Below are 20,333 nucleotides of genomic sequence, written 5' to 3' on the forward strand. Positions count from 1 at the left end.
CTGTCTCCTGGCCCCACTCCTCTCCAGCCTCTGGTTCTGGACTGCTGTCTGTCACATCCTCTTCCTGTTCACTAAGCCCTGTTGCCTCTTCAGCTTCTGACACCTTTCTTTTCCCAGTCTGCTCCCTCTGACCACTCATCGCCATCCTACCACCAGCCCCCTGGCTCTGAGCCTTCTTCCCTTGAGGGCTTCCTTGGGGGTTCCCCAGCGGGTGCCTCCCACCACTCTTTTGCATCCAGTCAGTCCAGCCCTACTTGGAGATCCTGGGAATTCAACATGGGATTTTGTACAAGCAAAGCAGCTGGTCTACTACTGTGCTGCAACCCTTCCCCTTGTAATTCTAATAGTCTAATAATTCTCGGCACTCATATGTAGCATTCTGTAGTTTAATACTTAAAGATAAAATTAAATAATGGTTGGAAAAAAGGTTCCCTTCTTCTGGCAGAAGACATACTACCAACAAAGGAAGGGAACCTTTGGATAAAACAAATATGAACAGGGAAAAAGCAGAATATCTCAGCTTTTTGCTATTACCTGGAGCAGGTGTATAAGGCTGCTGGTGAGCATGGCTAGCAGCTGGAATCTGATGAGATGGTGGGAAAGCTGGGCATTCCACACTGCAAACAACCAAAAACAGAACACCACGGTTAACTTGTTCTAATTTAAAATCTCGCAGCCCTGAACATTTCAGGAGACAATATCATGCTTTAAACTAGGCCTGAAAGCATGAATTTAGTGTAATTAAAATATATTTCTAGATTTGAGAGGTCAAATTTTAACTGAATCTGTTATCATATGAAAAGGTATTCAGAAATACTTGTATTGGCATAATAATTTGTACTTCTGTCTCAATTCAGTCAAAGAGCTAAATATAAATTTCTTACAACACGTGAGTTATCTGTGGCATCTGAGGGGAATTATTATCTTCATTACAGAATTTCTTAAAACATCACATAACTGCGATATTATGGCATTTTTAGAAATTTTAATTCCATCTATGAACTGCGTGTTGCAAATAATATATTCGGTGCTAGTAGTGTTACAGTGTTTATAGCTCACTTGGAGAAGAGAAGCCAAGGAGTAAAGTGAAATTCTCCCTCAGTTTTTCACAATGCCACATTCCTTTTTCACAGGTGTGAAAGGCTGCTGGAAGAAAAACTGAAACCTGCCCCCCATGGAGACACAGCTGATTGTGCATTGGTCCTTGTATCACAGACGAATCTTATGGATACCACCAACCAAACATTTATAAAGGCTAATTGACTTCCTGCTGAATAGAACACCAGATCCTTAACAAACAAGATATTTGGGCCCTACAAGGCTCTATTAATTCCACTAGCAAGTTTATAAGCTGTCTCAGTGACAAAATGAGGACTTTGTGTCTGACACTTGGAAGAAAGAGCTTGTTGTGGTGGTGGTTTGAAAATAGCCTCGCTATGGTTGGTATTAAAGCTTGTGGTTAGGTTAACAATAATAAATAAAAAGAGCCAAGCCAAAAAAGAATCACTGTTGAGCACTGTTGTTGTTTTTTAGTTAAAACTAGCCATATAAATACCTACAAAAAGGAGGTTGGGAATTATACCTGGCTATCAGGTCAGAATCGTGTGAAACTTCTGGATAGTTTCTTCTATTGGCATTGGCAGCAGGAACAGAGGATGCTTCTTTTGCAACATCAGCTAAAACAAAGATTGACATTTTATATATTATAGCTGTAGAAGTAAAAGTCAACAAAAGAACAACAGCCAAGCTGGGATCCATAACATCAGAAGAACAAGCAAGTTAACACCATACACATCCATATAAATAACTAAATTTCTTAGCCAGAAAAATTTAAAGCAACCAGTTTGACACAACTCTAGAGTAAATTCATGTAAGAACCAAGACACAGGCAAAGCTTCAGTTGGTTTAGAATGCAGCAACAAGGGTGCTCATGACAATGCAGCTGTGTGAACATATTAGAACATTTGCCTGGGTTACCAATATGCTCCTGGGCACAATTTCAAATCACCTGCTACCAATTTTTTTTAAAGCTAGCAATGCCAGGGATTGAAGCTGGGACCTTCTGCATGGAAAGCACCTGTGTGGCATTACCACTGAACTACGGTCCCTCTCCTCAAACCCTGCCCAAGCTCCTGCTGCTATTTGCACTGTGGAAAGGGGGTTTGAGAAGACATTTGCCTGTGTCTGGGCAGATGCAGCTAATGTGACTTCCCATCCTCACCAACTGTAAATATGACCCCTATTTTAAAACTAGTTGCTGGCCAGGGGGTTATGTACTGAGTTAGCACTATTTTAACCTGACATCCATGGAGCGCACATAATTTAGCATAATGTGAAGCAACTACAGTGGGGCCTCGCAAGACGAAATTAATCCGTTCCGCGATTCTCTTCGTCTAGCGGTTTTTTCGTCTTGCGAAGCAAGCCCATTGACAGCTTAGTGGATTAGCGCTATTAGCGGTCTAGCGGCTTTTAGCGATCAGCTGAGAGGCGGCTTATCAGCGGAACAGCTGATAAGCGGCTTAGCGCTTAGGGAAAGGGCGAAAAAAACCGGGGGGAAAACCGCAGGAACTCGCAAGATTTTTTCATCTTGCGAGGCAACCCCATAGAGAAATTCGTTTAGCGAAGCACCTCGAAAAACAGAAAACCCTTTCGTCTAGCGGGTTTTCCGTCTTGTGAGGCGTTCGTCTTGCGGGGCACCACTGTAAGAAGAAAGGTTACCTTGAGGATGAACTACAACTCGAGGCTGAACAAATGATGGCTTCACTACTTCAAACCACCAGAAGAGCTCTGCCATGAACACCAAATAATTGCTCTGTAAATTAGAGATGGAAGCTTAATTAGAAGTAAAAAACATAGAGATGAATTCAACATTGTGCCCTTTAAACTGTTCTATCAGCACAAGAACTTCAACTTGCTGGACAATATGATCTCCTTTCTACTCCCCCCCCCCCCCCCGCTGTTCTGGAGATTCTACACACACACACACACGCTGATGGCGGGGAGGAGGCAGAAAGTTGCATTGCACTAGTGAGGCTTTATGTGGTTGCATTTGGTCCATAGAGTATAAAGAAAATACACCTTTCTAGAATTGAGGGAAGAGCACATGGACAGTATATTAAGTCTCTCCCCCCCCCCCCCATTGTTGCATCTGTTCTGTACTAAAAAGCGAATCCATGGTCAAAACAACAACAATGTTGTGTGCTTGATATGACAACTACCATAAGAGGCTTAATACTACACAGTACTGCTAAAAACCACATGTAGAAAATTCCCCAAGCCAATGTTCAAAATGTAATTACTTGGGCACATCTTTGAAGATAGCAGTAATGTGGCTTCATGAAATTTGCTTGTATTCTTGCATGCCATGAACTTAATGTGCTAGCAGGTTCCTCATATGAATGTCAAAGCCATAGCCTGACGGACTGACTGGACTACAACAATAAGTGATAGAAGCAGGGAATAGTAAGCAAGGATAATGGTACCAGTTTTGAGGAAGAAATGGAAGGTTGAAATGCAAAGTCTGTCATAATTGGGAGGCCCCAGACAGGACTGAAGGAAGAAACCACTGCAGGGGGTCCCATTCTAGAGGAACTAGATTCAGTGGTATCTGTAAAATTAATATGTTGCTATGGTTTTTGCCCTGCAAGTAAGAACATTAAAATCCAATATATTTTTCAAAAATGGCAAAGATGGTACAATTTAAATTACTGTTCATGGTTTACATTCTTTTTCAAAGACTGAGTAAAATACTTTACGATTCTGGTCAGACTACTAAATAGCTTCTGACTATACCAGTTTGTATTCATTAAATACAGATAAATGGCTTTGAGTATCATTTCCCCTCCTGGCCACAAGATGGCAATAAAATGAAAGACTAAAGCGCTATATTTCAGCTGTCAAATGAAGCGATTAGGGTAACTCTTTACTCCTATACCTTTTACAATACAGTGTTATCTTGGTTCTCGAACTTAATTCATTCCGGGAGTCCGTTTGACTCCTGAAACCATTCAAAAACCAAGACACGGCTTCTGATTGGCTGCAGGAGTTTGGCTTCCAAAAAACATTCACAAACTGGAACACTTCCTTCTGGGTTTGCGGCATTCAGGAACCGATTTGTTCGGCAACTAAGCCATTCGGGAACCAAGGTACGACTGTACATACGTCCTTCATTACCATGCCATGTAACAGTATAGCCATTCATCAACATTTTACTAAGAGCATATTATATTTTAAAACTGAAAGATGACAGAAGGTATAAAAGAACACATAAGTGAGGAAGTAGCTGGAGTCAAGATGAGATGAAGGCCCCAGTGAGGTACTGTGTATCACTGCCAGCTTGGTTGGCACTAATGCAAAAAACCCCCAAACCTCCCATGCATAGCTCCTTAGGGTGGAAGAGAGAAGAGAATGTACAGTCATACCCCATGTTACATTTGCTTCAGGTTGCGCGTTTTCAGGTTATGTCCCGCGGTGACCCGGAAGTACCGGAAAGGGTTACTTCCGGGTTTCGCCGCTTGCACATGGCATGCGCAGATGCGCAAAATGATGTCACGTGCATGCGCAGAAGCAGCGACCCGCGGGTTGCGTTCTTTTCAGGTTGCGAATGGACCTCCGGAATGGATCCCATTTGCAACCAGAGGTACCACTGTACTATTTATTGGTCCCAGATACCAATGCCTTCTCTAAGACCATTGGTTCATCTAGCTCAGTACAGTGGTACCTCGGGCTAAGTACTTAATTCGTTCTGGAGGTCCGTTCTTAATCTGAAACTGTTCTTAACCTGAAGCACCACTTTAGCTAGTGGGGCCTCCCGCTGCTGCCGTGCCGCCGGAGTACAATTTCTGTTCTCATCCTGAAACAAAGTTATTAACCCGAGGTACTATTTCTGGGTTAGTGGAGTCTGTAACCTGAATCGTATGTAACCTGAAGCGTATGTAACCCGAGGTACCACTGCATTGTCTTCCAAGTGTCACCCTACACTTACTGTCAAAATTTCAGATGGAGGACGTTCCCAGTGCTACCTGGAGCACTGAACCTGGGGCGTTTTGCATGCAAACCAGATGCTCTATCACTGACCTATGGCTCTTCAGGAAACTGGATATGGTCATGGAGCAGCAGGGGAGGCCAGACCAAAACCAAACTTACTATGACCCAAGGAAGAAATACAAGGAGCTAAAACTATAGCTAGGACCATCCCTGACGAGGTTGAGGAAGGACTGTTCAACTTCTTCCAAATGTTTCCAGTCGTAATACACGATGACATCATAAAGAGATTTGAGCACACCGCAAAGTAAACTAGCTGGGAGTTTGGAACAGGCAATTCTTAGGACAGATTGACTCTTACTTAGGACAGAATGATCCTCTACTGCTCAGAAAGTTGGTGCACTGATGCTCATGCTTAGGAGCAGACTAGACAAAGAGAACAAAAGCCTTATGAAATGGGCTCACATCCCAGAAAATGAAAAGAAATGAGGAAAATAAGCTTGGTGTAATGATGTCAGATTTGGACCTTTATCATCTGTGTATAATAGATCCTCATGACAGTGTAATAATTGGTCAAACCTTGTAAGAAGCAGTGGCTAAATATCAGAGGTATTGTTTTTTCCCCTTATGGTATACCGTGGGTGAATGAGGAAGACCTGTGATCCAGCCTTTCTAAATATTTAAGGAAATTTGATATAGCTGCTTTGCCGGAAACCTGAATGCGCACAAAAATGTGATTAATGGGTGTTTAGTATACATGCCAACAGCGGCAGCACCCATAAAGAGTGGCAGAGCAACAGGAGATTTAGCCCTTTTGATAGCCACAACATTAAGGCTTATAGTAAGTCTTTTGTTTCAGTACTCTTCCAACCCTGTGTTCCCCACTATATGATAATTATTCTGGGACCAACTGGAGGCTGATTTACTAAATCTGCAAAATGAATATTCTATTGCAGGTGGTGTGTAGGACTTACTTTGGTATAGACAAAGCTAGGACTGTGCTGTTAACTATCTTAAATCAGTCTGGAGAAAGAGTTTTTGATCAAAGAAGATGGGATGAGTAATCAGAACACAAAAGGATTGTAAAATAGATATGCTTTATAGTTCATTCTGTTATATAGTTTTAATTTAATTATTCTAAATGGGAATTCTAAGGAAGGTTTTGATAAGGCGTTTACATATTTAGGTCCCACAGGAGTGAATGGAGTTCTTAGGACTTTATGAGTGAGAAGAATGTCCAGAAAGTGACCAACAACCACTGTTGGTTCAATTTGCATTAAATGGCAAAACAAAACTTTTGCCCTCTGAACAAAGCCATAAAATTGAATCAGTCCAAACTACAAGACGCAAATAAGGACCAGTGTGAACTGGTCATCATACATATTTTAAGCTGCATTTTTTATAAGCCTGCAAGCCCAGAAAACCAAGTTAAAGGAGTGGAATATAAATACAATGAACAGACAAATTCCTTTTTCAATTACTGTGCAGGATGTTTGCTGCAGGATAAGATTTATAAATATGAAAAATAAGGGGGGGGGGGCTAACTGATTTTTAAAAAATGCTTGACATCCAGAAACATAGCTCAAACACACACACTACCCCCTCCCCCACTATACATTTTAGTAACATCATGGAAGACTGTTTTTGAGCCTCAACATTGTAAAAGCCATTGGCTCTGTTTGACTGATTTCTAAGCTCAGCTTTGAATGAGCCTTTGCACATGTCTGCAGTTCCTTTGCTCTTCTCTTCTCTTCTTGTTGCCGCAGTAATTTCATGCAAGCTACAAATGGCATTGGAATGAGAGGGGGGAATGCTGCCTTTGATATTAAAATGAACAGGAATATTTTCCATTCAAGAGAGAAAAGAGGTGGGAGATAGCACTTCAACATTTTTTTATTGGATTAAAAAAAAACACATTATACTGAACCAAGTATTTCATGCAATATACAGGTCAGGCTCCAAAGTGCTGCTCAGGCAAACTTAAAGGGTTTGCACTAGCCCCATGGAATGTGCCGCAGGGGGACCAAATAAATAAATAAATAAATAAATAAATAAATAAGTATTTAACGCTTTAAACAAGTTTTAAATCTTGTTCAGATCCTGCCTATGACATCTACTGAGCCACCTATTATCTCTCCATACACCATACAGTATTTGACAACATTTCAAAACGCTCAGTAATTTATTTAACACTAGAGGGTAAGGTTGAGATCTCCAGTTTTACTTTGCAAGCATATTCCAACCTTCATTATTCTCTATAAGCTAGCCATTGACTTAAATGTCACAAAAGATGAGGTCACAGTGCACTAAAAGCAGTGTTTCCCAACCTTGGGCCTCCAGCTGTTTTTGAACTACAACTCCCATCATCCCTGACTAGCAAGATCAGTGGCAAGGGATGATGGGAATTGTAGTCCAAAAATAGCTGGAGGCCCAAGGTTGGGAAACACTGCACTAAAGGAACAATCCCTTTATTCAACTACATTAGTGAGAGCTTCCAAAGGAGTTCTCATCCTTTCATAGAATAGAATCATAGAATCATAGAGTTGGAAGAGACCACAAGGGTCATCGAGTCCAACCCCCTGCCAAGCAGGAAGCACCATCAGAGCACTCCTGACATATGGTTGTCAAGCCTCTGCTTAAAGACCTCCAAAGAAGGAGACTCCACCACACTCCTTGGCAGCAAATTCCACTGTCAAACAGCTCTTACTGTCAGGAAGTTCCTCCTAATGTTTAGGTGGAATCTTCTTTCTTGTAGTTTGGATCCATTGCTCTGTGTCCACTTCTCTGGAGCAGCAGAAAACAACCTTTCTCCCTCCTCTATGTGACATCCTTTTATATATTTGAACATGGCTATCATACCACCCCTTAACCTCCTCTTCTCCAGGCTAAACATGCCCAGCTCCCTTAGCCGTTCCTCATAAGGCATCGGTTCCAGGCCTTTGACCATTTTGGTTGCCCTCCGCTGGACACGTTCCAGTTTGTCAGTGTCCTTCTTGAACTGTGGTGCCCAGAACTGGACACAGTATTCCAGGTGAGGTCTGACCAGAGCAGAATACAGTGGCACTATTACTTCCCTTGATCTAGATGCTATACTCCTATTGATGCAGCTCAGAATTGCATTGGCTTTTTAAGCTGCCGCGTCACACTGTTGGCTCATGTCAAGTTTGTGGTCAACCAAGACTCCTAGATCCTTTTCACATGTACTGCTCTCAAGCCAGGTGTCACCCATCTTGTATTTGTGCCTCTCAATTTTTTTCCCCAAGTGCAATACTTTACATTTCTCCCTGTTAAAATTCATCTTGTTTGTTTTGGCCCAGTTCTCTAATCTGTCAAGGTCGTTTTGAAGTGTGATCCTGTCCTCTGTTAAATGTTTAACAGAGGACATCCTTTGTTAAATGTTTTGTAGTGCAGCACACTCCAGTCTTCTGGATTGCTTATTGTATAGGAGTCTTATGTTCCTATTTGGATGGCTGCTTCCAGAAGGAGGTGCTGGAGGACTGTGACTTTGCCCCATGGTTTTTATGCTATGGTGCGCTTCAAGGCCCTGCCTTGTCCCCTATCTCGCAAATTGAAGGGTTTCATTTCTCATATTCAGATGAGGCCATGGATGTGTTAAAACTAGTGCCTGTAACTGAAGCTCAACAGAAACAAGATAGAGGTACTGCTGGCGAGTGGCTTGCCTGACCTGTGAAGTGTCAGTCAACCATTTCTGAATGGTGTTGCACTCCCCAGAAAGGAACAGGTCAACAAATTGCGGTTTTCCAGGTTACCCCTTAGTGTTGGAGGCCCAAAAGGTTTACATGGCATAATGTACCTGTTGTAACTTTGACAGGGATAATCCGTCCCACCACACTGTTTTATGCATTGGTACAAAACAGAGTAGTGAGATGACCAAAAAGGACTGGTGGGAAATGGACCATGCTAGTTTTGAATCAGTTACACAGACTACCAATCTGTTTCCAAGCACAATCCAAAGTGCTGATTCTTATCTTTAAAGTCTCTAAATAGCTTAGAACCTGGGTTCCTGCACTTTTCCAACAAACTCATGTAGACAATGGGGCCAGCAAGTGGAGGCTGTTCCATGTATATGTCATTGGGTGAGTCCTATGGTATCACCCAAACAGGACTCAGGATGTGTTCTTTTCTACTTAGACACATTGGTTACAGAACAATTTTTCCAGGAAAGCTCACATGGCACAGTCTGAAGGTTTTTCCAAAGCCTGGTGAAAATCTTTATCTGCCTAGGCTTTTTACTTTGTTGTTATGTCAAGACTGTTCGTTGCTTGCTAGTTTCTTTTTTAAAATGATGATGATGTAAAACACTCTGAAAGTCTTTGAGCAGTGGAGTAACAATAAATTAGCAGCTAAGAGACTGAATGAATCCCTTGCTTCTGCCATGAATTCTCTATGAGGTTTTATTCACATCACTCTTCTCTCACAACCATACAAGAGAGATACTTTTATGGAAATCTCTTCCATTTGAAGTCAGACCATCCCCATCCCTACGGAACACCTGCTACCTACTGTAGACTTTTTTTAAAAAAATATATATTCCTGCAGGCATTTTAACTGAATTTTGATTTTATATTTCTAACTGACTTTCTTTATTGTATTTTTGTACATCACTTAAGGGATGGTTGTAGTGAAGCAGTATATAAATTGTTTAAATGAATAATTCTTACAGGGCTGTTTTCAGAACTAGCATAATGCATGTAAAGCACTTAAATTTCATAGTACAATACATATAAATTCAAAATATTATTATGGACATGTTAATTGTTATAATCAAATAGCCTTTGATATTTTTCAGAATGAATGGAAAACAGGTAAATTCACTCCCCTTAGATCTGGCCATGTTCTCATGTACTGAAAGTCACAGGTGTTAAAGAGGCATATGTATATGAAGCTCAGTAGAAAGGTAATTGTGGATTTATAATAGTTATGTTTGAGATAGTGTATATGAATCCAAACTACTTCAATTCTTTTCTTGTGGACACCTCTATGGCTCCATAAAACACAAGTAAAAGACAGGGTGGAATTCAATGAAGTGCTAAAGAAATCATTCTGCTGTCACAATGATTTCTCCTTGCACAACGAACGTTCTCCTACTCTTCTGCCCCTTACCCCCCCAAAAAAATCTGTTCTAGGGTTTCTCTCAACACTCTAAAGCAGATTTGGGGACAGCATAGGGTGTATGTAAGGTGGAGAGGGGGGAAGACCAGCTGCACAAGCGAAAGAGTTGCTCTTTTCATGCAACTGTCTAGTTGAATTCCACCCACAATATCTAACCCTGGAAGAACACACACAAGCCTAAGAAATGTTTCTGGGTTCCTTTGCTATATGTACACTTTCAGACACAGATTCAGGTCCTGAGGTATCAATGATGTATTTTCATATCTTACAAATGGTAATTAGGGCTTTCACAAAAGGTATGTCTTCCAAAAGCAACACAGAAAGCATACTGTATACTATGTGTAATTTCATCCCTCTGCCAACCAAACAAGCTTGATTAGTCTGCAGTAAATCTATAGATTTTAGAAAGAACAAATAATGTTTCATCGACACAAGCCTTAGTGAGGAAACAGTTGTAGCAGCAGCTACTTTTTAAAACAGATAAATCATCTTTTAAGAAGTATACTAGCGGACTGTCTTGGCTTTCGGTCAGTGAAGCATGCATTATTGTACCTGATGCATCTAAAATCCGGCTGACCGACTTTCAAGAAAAGTGGGTTCAGACTGGAGCTCTTTGAACATTAATGTTTCATAAGAAGTTGATGCATAGCAGATACAGGAATTCAGACTATTATGCAGGGCTCAGTAACATGCATGCTTCTTTGGCCAGCAGAGAATTTAAAAGAAAACTCCTACAACTGTCTAAAGTAGGACATGCGTTACAAAGAAGCAGTTGGAAAATGATCCAGTTTCTTCCTCCTTTTGCTGATTCCCTTTGAAAGCAATTAACTCTCAGTGGCTAAACATGACCTACTTCACAGTGCATAATGGAAAACTGCAGAGATCAGGAGAAAAAAAATAACTTTAATGCATAAAAACACCACATGCATACCTCCTTAAGAATGAATCAAATAACCTGCAATCTACCAGGTATGCAAATCACAGGCATGAGCTGCATTCTGATTTTTCAGTCTGCATTTTCCAGTTCCAGTCTAACAAGGTGGGAAATGAGAGGTTTCTCAGATCACTGGTGGACCACAACTGGTTTGATGGAGCACAAGCTGTCAAAAGCTCCCCTGACGTACAAATGTATCCCAAGCATTCCTGATGCTATTTAACATCCCTAGCATTAAAGGAATCTACCCTCTCTTTAAAACTCCACAAAATGATTAGATGCTCACTGGTTCTTTCTTAGGGCCCAGGCTCTGCTCTCAAAATCTCACCTTGGAAACAAACTGTTTGGAGCGTAGATCATTTCTTACAGGCTTGGCATGTAACCAGAACTTTACTATATCTCATTCCAATCCTAGGCAAACCTCTGCAAACCTGGGAGGACGGCATGTGGGCACGGAACCACTGCTAATGTTATCAGGGTGGTTTTGTTGAATTGCACTCATATTCAAGCCTTGGCAAATAAGCATTTCAAGTCCTGGTTCTGCACAAAGCAGATCATCAGAGACGAATCAAGTTGTCCTATTGTTACAAATCTTTCAGTCCACACGCAGATTTTTAGAAAATTACTCATTAAAATGATTGAGGCAGTGAATTGTGAATTTAATAAGTAATTAAGCAGTTATGTTTGCTATTTGAAAAAGTGGAATAAACTACACACAAGCAAATGCAGTTTATAATCCATGGACATAAATTATCCTGGGTGCTGTTGGACGCTCTCTGCACCAAGCCTAACTGCTAAAGGCAGAAATTGTACGCACTGCAATCTGCACATACTGCAGATTTGATGTAAGCCAGTTCCCCGCTAACAAGAAGTGGTACATTCCTTAGAGGAGTAGTAAAAGAAAACAACACGAGAATAGCAACAGTGGATCGAAGCAGTCTGGGTGAGCAGGGTAAGGAAGAGAGAGAAATCAATATATATCAAGCTATGAAAGCAGGTTGCATTCTCCTCAGAAATTCAATTAAATCAGAACAATCAGAGGTTATTTTTTTCTTTTGCCCATCAAATTATTTTTAGGCCTACACTCCAAAAATGAAGTGCTTAAAAGGTTTTAATGTTCCACTGGCCATGACTGTAGGCCAGAATGATTTTTAAATTGTTATTATTATGGTGCTGCATTAACTTTGAAGCACTACAGTATTTTAATAGGAAATCTTATAGTGAAATCCTACGGATTTCTACACAGAGGTATGCCCCATTGAATTCAATTGGACTTATTCCCAAGCATGAATAGGATTGCAGCCTGAAACTGAGGTAACTAAGACATTCAACTGCATCCAAGAGATATTCCAGGAAATCTGTAAAGCCATCTATGATTGATTTTATTCTGTTTACAGAGCAGCTCAATTTTACACATCCTTAACAGAACTCAAAGCACCAGCTAAGAGCTTGGGAAGAAAACCTGGCAACTCTTTCTGCTTAATGTTTACATCCAAGTACGTATTTGTTCTGAAAAGGTTGAAAAAACATGATTGCTTTGAGGGGGTGGGGAAGCAAATAGTAAGCTCTCAAATTAATGTATCAAAGTACATTTAGCAAAATCTAGTCACATTTATACCATAATGTTAATGCAATAAGCTAGTAAAATCCACTGCAACAACAAGCCCTTTTACATCAAATCTAATCTACTGTTGCAAGCTACTATGGCAAAACAAGTCAACTGGAACAAACTGAACTAAAAGGTATTTTCCAGTGATTTCAATGTGGTTTAGTTTAGTTTATGGAGGATTTAGATATACTACAAAATCCTGACTCTACTGAAAACAGTGGCTAAGTTTCAATCAGATGAGGAAAGCCGTTACTTCTCTGTGTAAACAGATCTACAGAGCAATCCTATATATGTCTACTCAGAAGAAAGCCCCTCGAGTTCAATGATATGATTGTGGCCTTACTGAAAGAGGTTACTATCATTAATGGAGTGGATACCCAAATATGTTACTTAACAATAAAAATAAAAAATGTGTTACTGAAGGAAATTACAAACAAAAAACGTTAGCTCTTTGGGCAATCAAGTTCTATCCATACTTTCTTCTGAAAAGTCACTCTGAAACAGTTGTCGTGCACAGAAATATCTGCTTTGGATCCTTGAATACCAAAAGAGGGAGAAGACACTGAGAAGAGATGTGGGGAATCATGTGTACACCCTGCTCCTAAGCCTGGCTGCATGCTAACCACAGTTAATCAACTCACAGTGGAATCCAATAGGAGTGTAGATTCCCAATAGATCCATGTCCGATCCACACATCATTCTGGGGGTTGTAGATCAAGTGAGTCAGTCAATTTCCCTCACTCCTGCTCAAGGCTGTATTAGCTAGATTCACCTGAATTAGCTAGATTTTTTTAAACTGATAATCAATCACAGTCAGTCCCTAAGAAAAGAAGACTTTGGAGTCGTCTTGCCCAAAAATGGCAACTAGACATTCTGTTTTGGCAACTGCAACCTTGGTTTAAGGAGCCATTTGGTGCCTAGCTTTATATATATAATGTCTGCTCATGGCTTCCTGTGGAGAATTACTCAAAGACACCACAGGGTTCTTTTTTACCTTCACTGAAGAAGCAGCATAGAGCATATCCTCAAGTGTAAAATGGCAACATCGGTTCAAGTACTCCTGACAAAATTCCTGTATCAGTTGCAGGTTATACAAGCTGTCAGCCAGTGACATGGTTTCTTTAAAACATATATCTATAAAACAAAGAAAAATATTATTTAGGCATTTTATGAAAACTGACCCAACATCCACCACTACCCCCATCTCTTTTGCTCATGGCAAAATAAGATTACCCATTTGTTCTTAAGTGTGTTCAGAACAAAATGGAAACTGCAGTTCATTTCAAATAGATTTATGTTTGCTGCTAATGCATTTCTGAATTATACAGGTTTTATCAGACCAGTGATTTTGTGTGTGTGTGTGTGTGTGTGTGTGTGTGTGCAGAACAGTTGCACAGTACAAATACTTAGCATTTCTTCATATTTCATCTTAGTATCTTCACACTGGTGTTTACCCATCAAATTTGGAAATAGAAACCAATTTCAAACTATGGCTTTCAAATCAAGTTTGGAGCATAGACATTAGCCACAGTCAATCAATTCTGACATCATGGGAAGTACTAAATTTACAAACTGAAACTGCTCAATAGGTGAAGTGGCTCATTCACATTCTCCTGAGCAGAGAGGGAGGACATTTGGACTTTAGTTATGTATATACTCCAACTCCTATCAGCCCCAGCCAGCATGACCAATTGTGATGATGGGGACTGTAGTCCAAAAACATACGGAGAACTACAGGTTCCCCATCCCTAGGTAAAAGTGATAAATATTGAACTTAAAAGCTGTTTGCTCACACAAACATTTGGAGTAAGCCTTTAGATACAAAGGGCAGGTACTACTAATGACACTTGGATTCTGGTTCAATACTAATGATAAATATTAAAATTAGCATATAATACAGTACTTTTCCAAAGTGTTCAGGGTTCTTTATGTACACTCTCACAGAATTAATTAGATTTGAACCAAGAGCTTTTCGGCTCACCTTTCCTGCCTGTTGGCTGTGCGAGCTGAAGGGCCAGTGTGCCTCACATAGCTGATGGCTGGGGAAGCGGCAGCTGCTGCTGCTCTACCCCGCATGTCAGCTGTTAGGCAGGAGGCCTCAACAAAGGCTCAGTGCGCCTCTAGCTTATTAAGAGATCCTCCCCAGAGCCTGAAGAGAATGTCCTCTTCAGGTTCTGGGAAGGGTCTCCTCATGAGCCAAGAGGACTCTCCAGGCACTCCTCATTTCCAGAATCCACTTCCAGGATCCCGGCACTGCACCTGTGCACAGTTGCACACAGAGTTTGCGTAAATGGGAAATTGCCTGTATATTCCATAATGTATAGAAGACCTTGCAATTTGTGCTCCTCGATTCCACACACTGTGTAATCAGTCAACAGGTGAGTTGTTTATGAAAACACCTTTATAACACCATTTTCTTTTCCTTTTTTTAAAAAAATAATATTTATTAGATTTTTGTTTAACAATAAAAACACATAATAACATAACATTTTCCGATATCCACATTTCATACACTTCCTTGGACTTCCTCACAACTCTTGTTCCTGCTTTCTATACTCATAAATTTTGCCAGCAAATTATTAACTTAGTTTAGTTTATATAATAAAATTTTCCAATATTAATATCTCAAATATTATCCAAAATTTGTCTTTTCTTTCAATTACGTTCAAATTTATATTCCTTTACTAATTTGTTGGAGCCGTGTTGTTACAGATCTTACATCTTTCTTAACATTCATACAATTTACAATGTTTTTGTAGATAATCCTTAAATTTCTTCCAGTCCTCCTCCACCAGTTCTTCTCCCAGGTCTCGGATTCTGCCAGTCATCTCAGCCAGTTCCATATAGTCCATCAGTTGCATCTGCCAATCTTCCAGTGTGGGCAAATCTTGAGTTTTCCAGCATTTAGCAATGAGTATCCTTGCTGCTGTTGTAGCATACATAAAAAAGGTTTGATCCTTCTTTTGCACACTCTGGCCGATAATGCCTAAGAGAAAGGCTTCTGGTTTCTTAGGGAAGGTATACTTAAATACCTTTTTCATCTCATTGTATATCATTTCCCAGAAAGCCTTCACTCTAGGACAAGTCCACCAGAGGTGAAAGAATGTTCCTTCAGCTTCTTTACACTTCCAACATTTATTGTCAGACAAATGGTATATCTTTGCAAGCTTGACTGGAGTCATGTACCACCTATATATCATTTTCATAATATTTTCTTTCAAGGCATTACATGCCGTAAATCTCAAACCTGTGGTCCATAACTTTTCCCAGTCAGCAAACATAATGTTGTGCCCTATGTCCTGTGCCCATTTTATCATAGCTGATTTGACCGTTTCATCCTGTGTATTCCATTTTAGCAGCAAGTTATACATTCTTGAAAGTATCTTAGAGCTGGGTTCTAACAGTTCTGTTTCTAACTTTGATTTTTCCACCTGGAATCCTAATTTTTTATCTGACTTAAAAGCTTCTTTGATCTGAGCAGAATGTAACCAATCTCGCACTTTCCCCTTTAGTTTCTCCATACTCTGCAACCTCCAGTTGTCTCCATCTTTTTCTATTATTTCCCAATATTTCGGCCATTTGGCCTCCATATTGAGTCTTTTCGGGGCCTTAGCCTCCATTGGTGATAACCACCTTGGGGTCTTGTTTTCCAATAAGTCCTTATATTTTGACCAGACATTGAACACTGCTTTTCTGACAACATGATTCTTGAAAGCCTTGTGTATTTTAACCTTGTCATACCACAGATATGCATGCCAACCAAACGCATTATTGAATCCTTCCAAATCTAAAACATCAGTGTTTTCAAGAAGTAGCCAATCTTTCAACCAGCAGAAAGCTGCTGATTCATAGTACAGCTTTAAGTCTGGCAGGGCAAAGCCCCCTCTTTCTTTAGCATCAGTTAATATCTTAAACTTGATTCTGGGCTTTTTGCCCTGCCAGACAAATTTGGAAATATCTGGAAATTTGGAAATATTTGGAAATACCTCCCAAAACACTCCATTTTATCCACTATCTGCAAAGTTTGAAACAAAAACAACATTTTTTGCAATACATTCATCTTGATAACAGCAATACGTCCTGACAAGGAGAGTTTCAATCTTGACCATACATCTAGATCCCTTTTAATTTCAGACCAACATTTTTCATAATTGTCTTTAAATAGATTCCTATTCTTCGCTGTTATGTTTACCCATAGGTATCTTACTTTTTTAACCACATTTAATTCTGTCTCTTTCTGAAACCTTTCTGACTCTAAAGGAGTCAATTTTTTCCCCAAAACCTTAGTTTTTTGCTTGTTAAGTTTAAATCCCGCCACTCGACCAAACTCATGAATCAATTGCAATACCCTTTTAGTACTAGGCTCTGGCTCCTGTAGGGTCAAAACTAGGTCATCTGCAAATGCTTTCAGTTTGTATTGTTTCGCTCCGACCTGAATACCTTCCACCAACCGGTCTCCTCTAATCATATTCAAGAGCACTTCCAGGACCGATATAAATAACAAAGGGGATATAGGACAACCTTGTCGTGTTCCTTTCTCAATTCTAAACTCTTCTGTCACCACCTTGTTGACTATCAATTTTGCTTTTTGCTCTGAGTAAATTGCCTCTATCCCATTATGGAACCCCCGCCCCACTCCCATTCCTTCCAGATTTTTCTTCATAAACTTCCAAGAGATGTTGTCAAAGGCCTTCTCCGCATCTATGAAAATTAACACAGCTTTTGTATTAATATTTGTTTGCAGAAGTTCCAAAATATCAATAATGTTCCTTGTGTTAGCAAACAAGTGTCTACCTGGGAGAAAGCCTCCTTGGTCCTTATGAATTACTTCATTTAGAACTTTTTTGTATCTTCTTGCTAAAATGTCTGCAAATATTTTGTAATCCAGGTTTAAAAGGGAGATGGGGCGGTAATTCCTAAGTTGCGTCTTTTCAGATTCTAGTTTAGGTATCAATGTGATGAAAGCTTCTTTCCACGACTCCGGTGCCTTCTTCCCCTCCATAATTTCATTACAAACCTCCATTAATGGATGCATCAAATAATCTTTCAGTGTCTTATAATATTTGGAGGTAAGCCCATCTGGCCCTGGAGACTTGCCCAATTGCATGTTCTGAATGGCCTCCTCAATTTCTAATTGTGTTATTTTATAATTCAGGATTGTTCTGTTCTTGAGAGACAACTTTGGTAAACCATTCTTCTTTAAGAACTGTTCTATCTCTGATTCATTTTGCGGCCCCTGTGTATATAGTTGTTTAAAATAACTCTGGAAACACTTTCTGATTTCCACCGGGTTCTGAATATTTCTTCCCTCAATTTCTAAGTTTGTTACTGTGTTCAACTTTTGTCTCTTTTTCAGCTGCCATGCTAGCAGCTTTCCACATTTATTTGCCGATTCAAAGGATCTTTGTTTCATTAACTTAATTTTCCATTCCACTTCTTGATTTATCAATTTTGAATATTGTGCTTGATAATGTTTAATTTCTCTTAGAATCTCCTTTGATTTCGGTCTCGATCTTAACTTCTTCTCACCTTCTTTAATTTTCTCCAATATCTTATCTTTCTTGTCATTCTGTACTTTTTTCTTAATTGTATTCTGTTGTATCAGAAACCCTCTCATCACCGCCTTACTTGCGTCCCAGACAGTTCTTTTTTCCACCGTAGTGTTCAGGTTTATCTCAAAATAGTCCTTCAAAACTTTTTGGGCCTTTTTGATAATATCCTGGTCTCTAAACAAACTGTCATTCATCCTCCATCTGAAGGAGCCGGTTGGAGTTAATCTCATGTCCATCTTGACAGCGTTATGGTCGGAGCAAGTCTTTGGGCAGATTTCCACTTTTTTTATCTTGGGCACCAGGCCTCTAGTTGTCCAAATTTGGTCGATTCTTGTCCATGTCAGTTGGGCTTCAGAAAAGAATGTTCCTTCTCTTCCTAGGGGGTTCTTTGTTCTCCAGATGTCAATCAAGTCCATATTGTCAGTCATTTCAAAGAATGTTTTAGGTAGTCTGCCGTCTTTTGTCACATTTTGGCTGTGTGACTTGTCCATGTTGGTTGATACCACTCCATTCATATCTCCCATCATGATGATGTTATCATAGTTCAGATAGTCCAGCATAATCTCATGCAGCTTCTTATAAAATTCCGATTTTCCCTCATTTGGCGCATAAATTCCTAATAATAAAAACTTTTCACCTTGGGTCTGAATCTCAATTGCCAGAATTCATCCATGTTCATCCTTGAATAAAAATTTTGGTGACAGGCTCTCTTTTGCATATATCACCACGCCTCTTTTCTTTACTCGATCCGAAGAGATAAATTCTTGGCCTAATCTTTTATTTATTAACACTTTTCTATGTAGCCTGGTCACGTGTGTTTCTTGCAAACAAATAACGTCCAATTGTTCTTTTTTCAAAATATGAAATATCCTTCTCCTTTTCTCCGGGATGTTGGCGCCATTTATGTTCCAACTTAGAAGTTGCAGAGACATCCTGGTCAAATCTGTTATTGTTCTGGTGGTGGTATCTTTTTATCCTGGTCTACAGACCCCGCCGGTGTAGGTGTAGGTGCAGACTGTGGTCCAGCCCCTGAGGGTCTTTCAATCCCTTTCTGAAGGTCCTCTCCGTAGGTATTCAAAAATTTGTCTCTGTCTTCAGCTGTTTTGATTTTCACCTTCTTCCCCCTAAACGTAAAAGATAGTCCTTGTGGGAATTCCCACCTAAAGATAATTAAGTTGCTCCTCAACAACTTAACTAGTTCAAGGTAAGTGGATTTAAGATCCAAAAGTTGTTTAGGAATGTCCTTGTAAACCTCTGCTCTTTTGTCCAAAATTTCAAGTGACTTTCCGTAGTGTAGTCCTAATATTTTGTCCCTTTCCTCCTTGGATCTTAAAGTAATCAAACAGTCTCTGGGCTTATCTTTCCTTGTAAATTTTCCAAGCCTAAAAGCAGTCACAATTTTAAAGTCCTTTTCCTCCTCCAAATTCCACCACTTGGAAAATTCTTTTGTTAAATACTCAGTTAGATTCCCTTGTTCATGTTCAAGTTCTGGTATGAACCTCAATTTCAGGTTGTTTTCCCGTGCCCGAAGTTCAATCATAGACAGATAGGCTTGTTGTTCCCCAACCTGCTTATGCAGTGGTCTCACCTCCTGCTCCAGTGCTGCAGTTTTCTGAATGGCTTCCTCTGCCAATTTCCAATTTTCTGCAGTGGATTCAGATAAGTTGCTGATTGCTTGAGCGTTCAAAGTAACTTGTTCAGTTAACTTGTTAACACAATCTCTAGTCTGATCAATCTTTATCGTTTGTTCGTCCACCTTTTTATCTAGGCCTTCCAATTTTTCAAGTATTTTGTCTAATACTGAAGCAGTTCCACCTGCTGCCATATCTTCTCCCAGCAACTGCTCTCTTTCTTCTAGTTCCAAAACATCAGGGACAGATGATCTACGCAGCTGGGAAAGTAAAGTCAGAGTTGTTTGCCTTTTTCCTCTAGCCGCTCTTGTTTGTCTCCCAGTACCGCTCATTCCACTTCTATCTGCTAGTCAAGGTCAAACTGAATATGTTCTCATGAGAATCCACAATCCCATAAGATAAACAACCAAATCGGAGGAAAGGAAACCAAAAGGAAAGTCACATTTAGTTGTAATCCAAAGATCCTCTAGGGGGAGCCCACTTCTATTGTA

The 20,333-nt window shown here is 40.0% G+C and overlaps 1 protein-coding gene across 2 annotated transcripts in view; it reads right to left on the reverse strand.

Moving 5' to 3' along the window:
* CAMSAP2 (calmodulin regulated spectrin associated protein family member 2) overlaps positions 1–20,333 on the reverse strand; it is an 82,251-nt gene that overhangs the window by 11,996 nt on the left and 49,922 nt on the right. For both annotated transcript variants that reach the window (XM_081865680.1, XM_081865681.1), the window contains 4 exons: positions 13,654–13,793; positions 2,719–2,812; positions 1,583–1,676; positions 535–617 (listed from right to left, as the gene is read on the reverse strand). In XM_081865680.1, the coding sequence (XP_081721806.1) occupies positions 535–617; positions 1,583–1,676; positions 2,719–2,812; positions 13,654–13,793 (411 nt within the window). The remainder of the gene's footprint in view (positions 1–534; positions 618–1,582; positions 1,677–2,718; positions 2,813–13,653; positions 13,794–20,333) is intronic.

This window comes from Podarcis erhardii (assembly GCF_964252035.2).
Source record: "Podarcis erhardii genome assembly, chromosome: 6".
Lineage (NCBI taxonomy): Eukaryota > Metazoa > Chordata > Lepidosauria > Squamata > Lacertidae > Podarcis > Podarcis erhardii.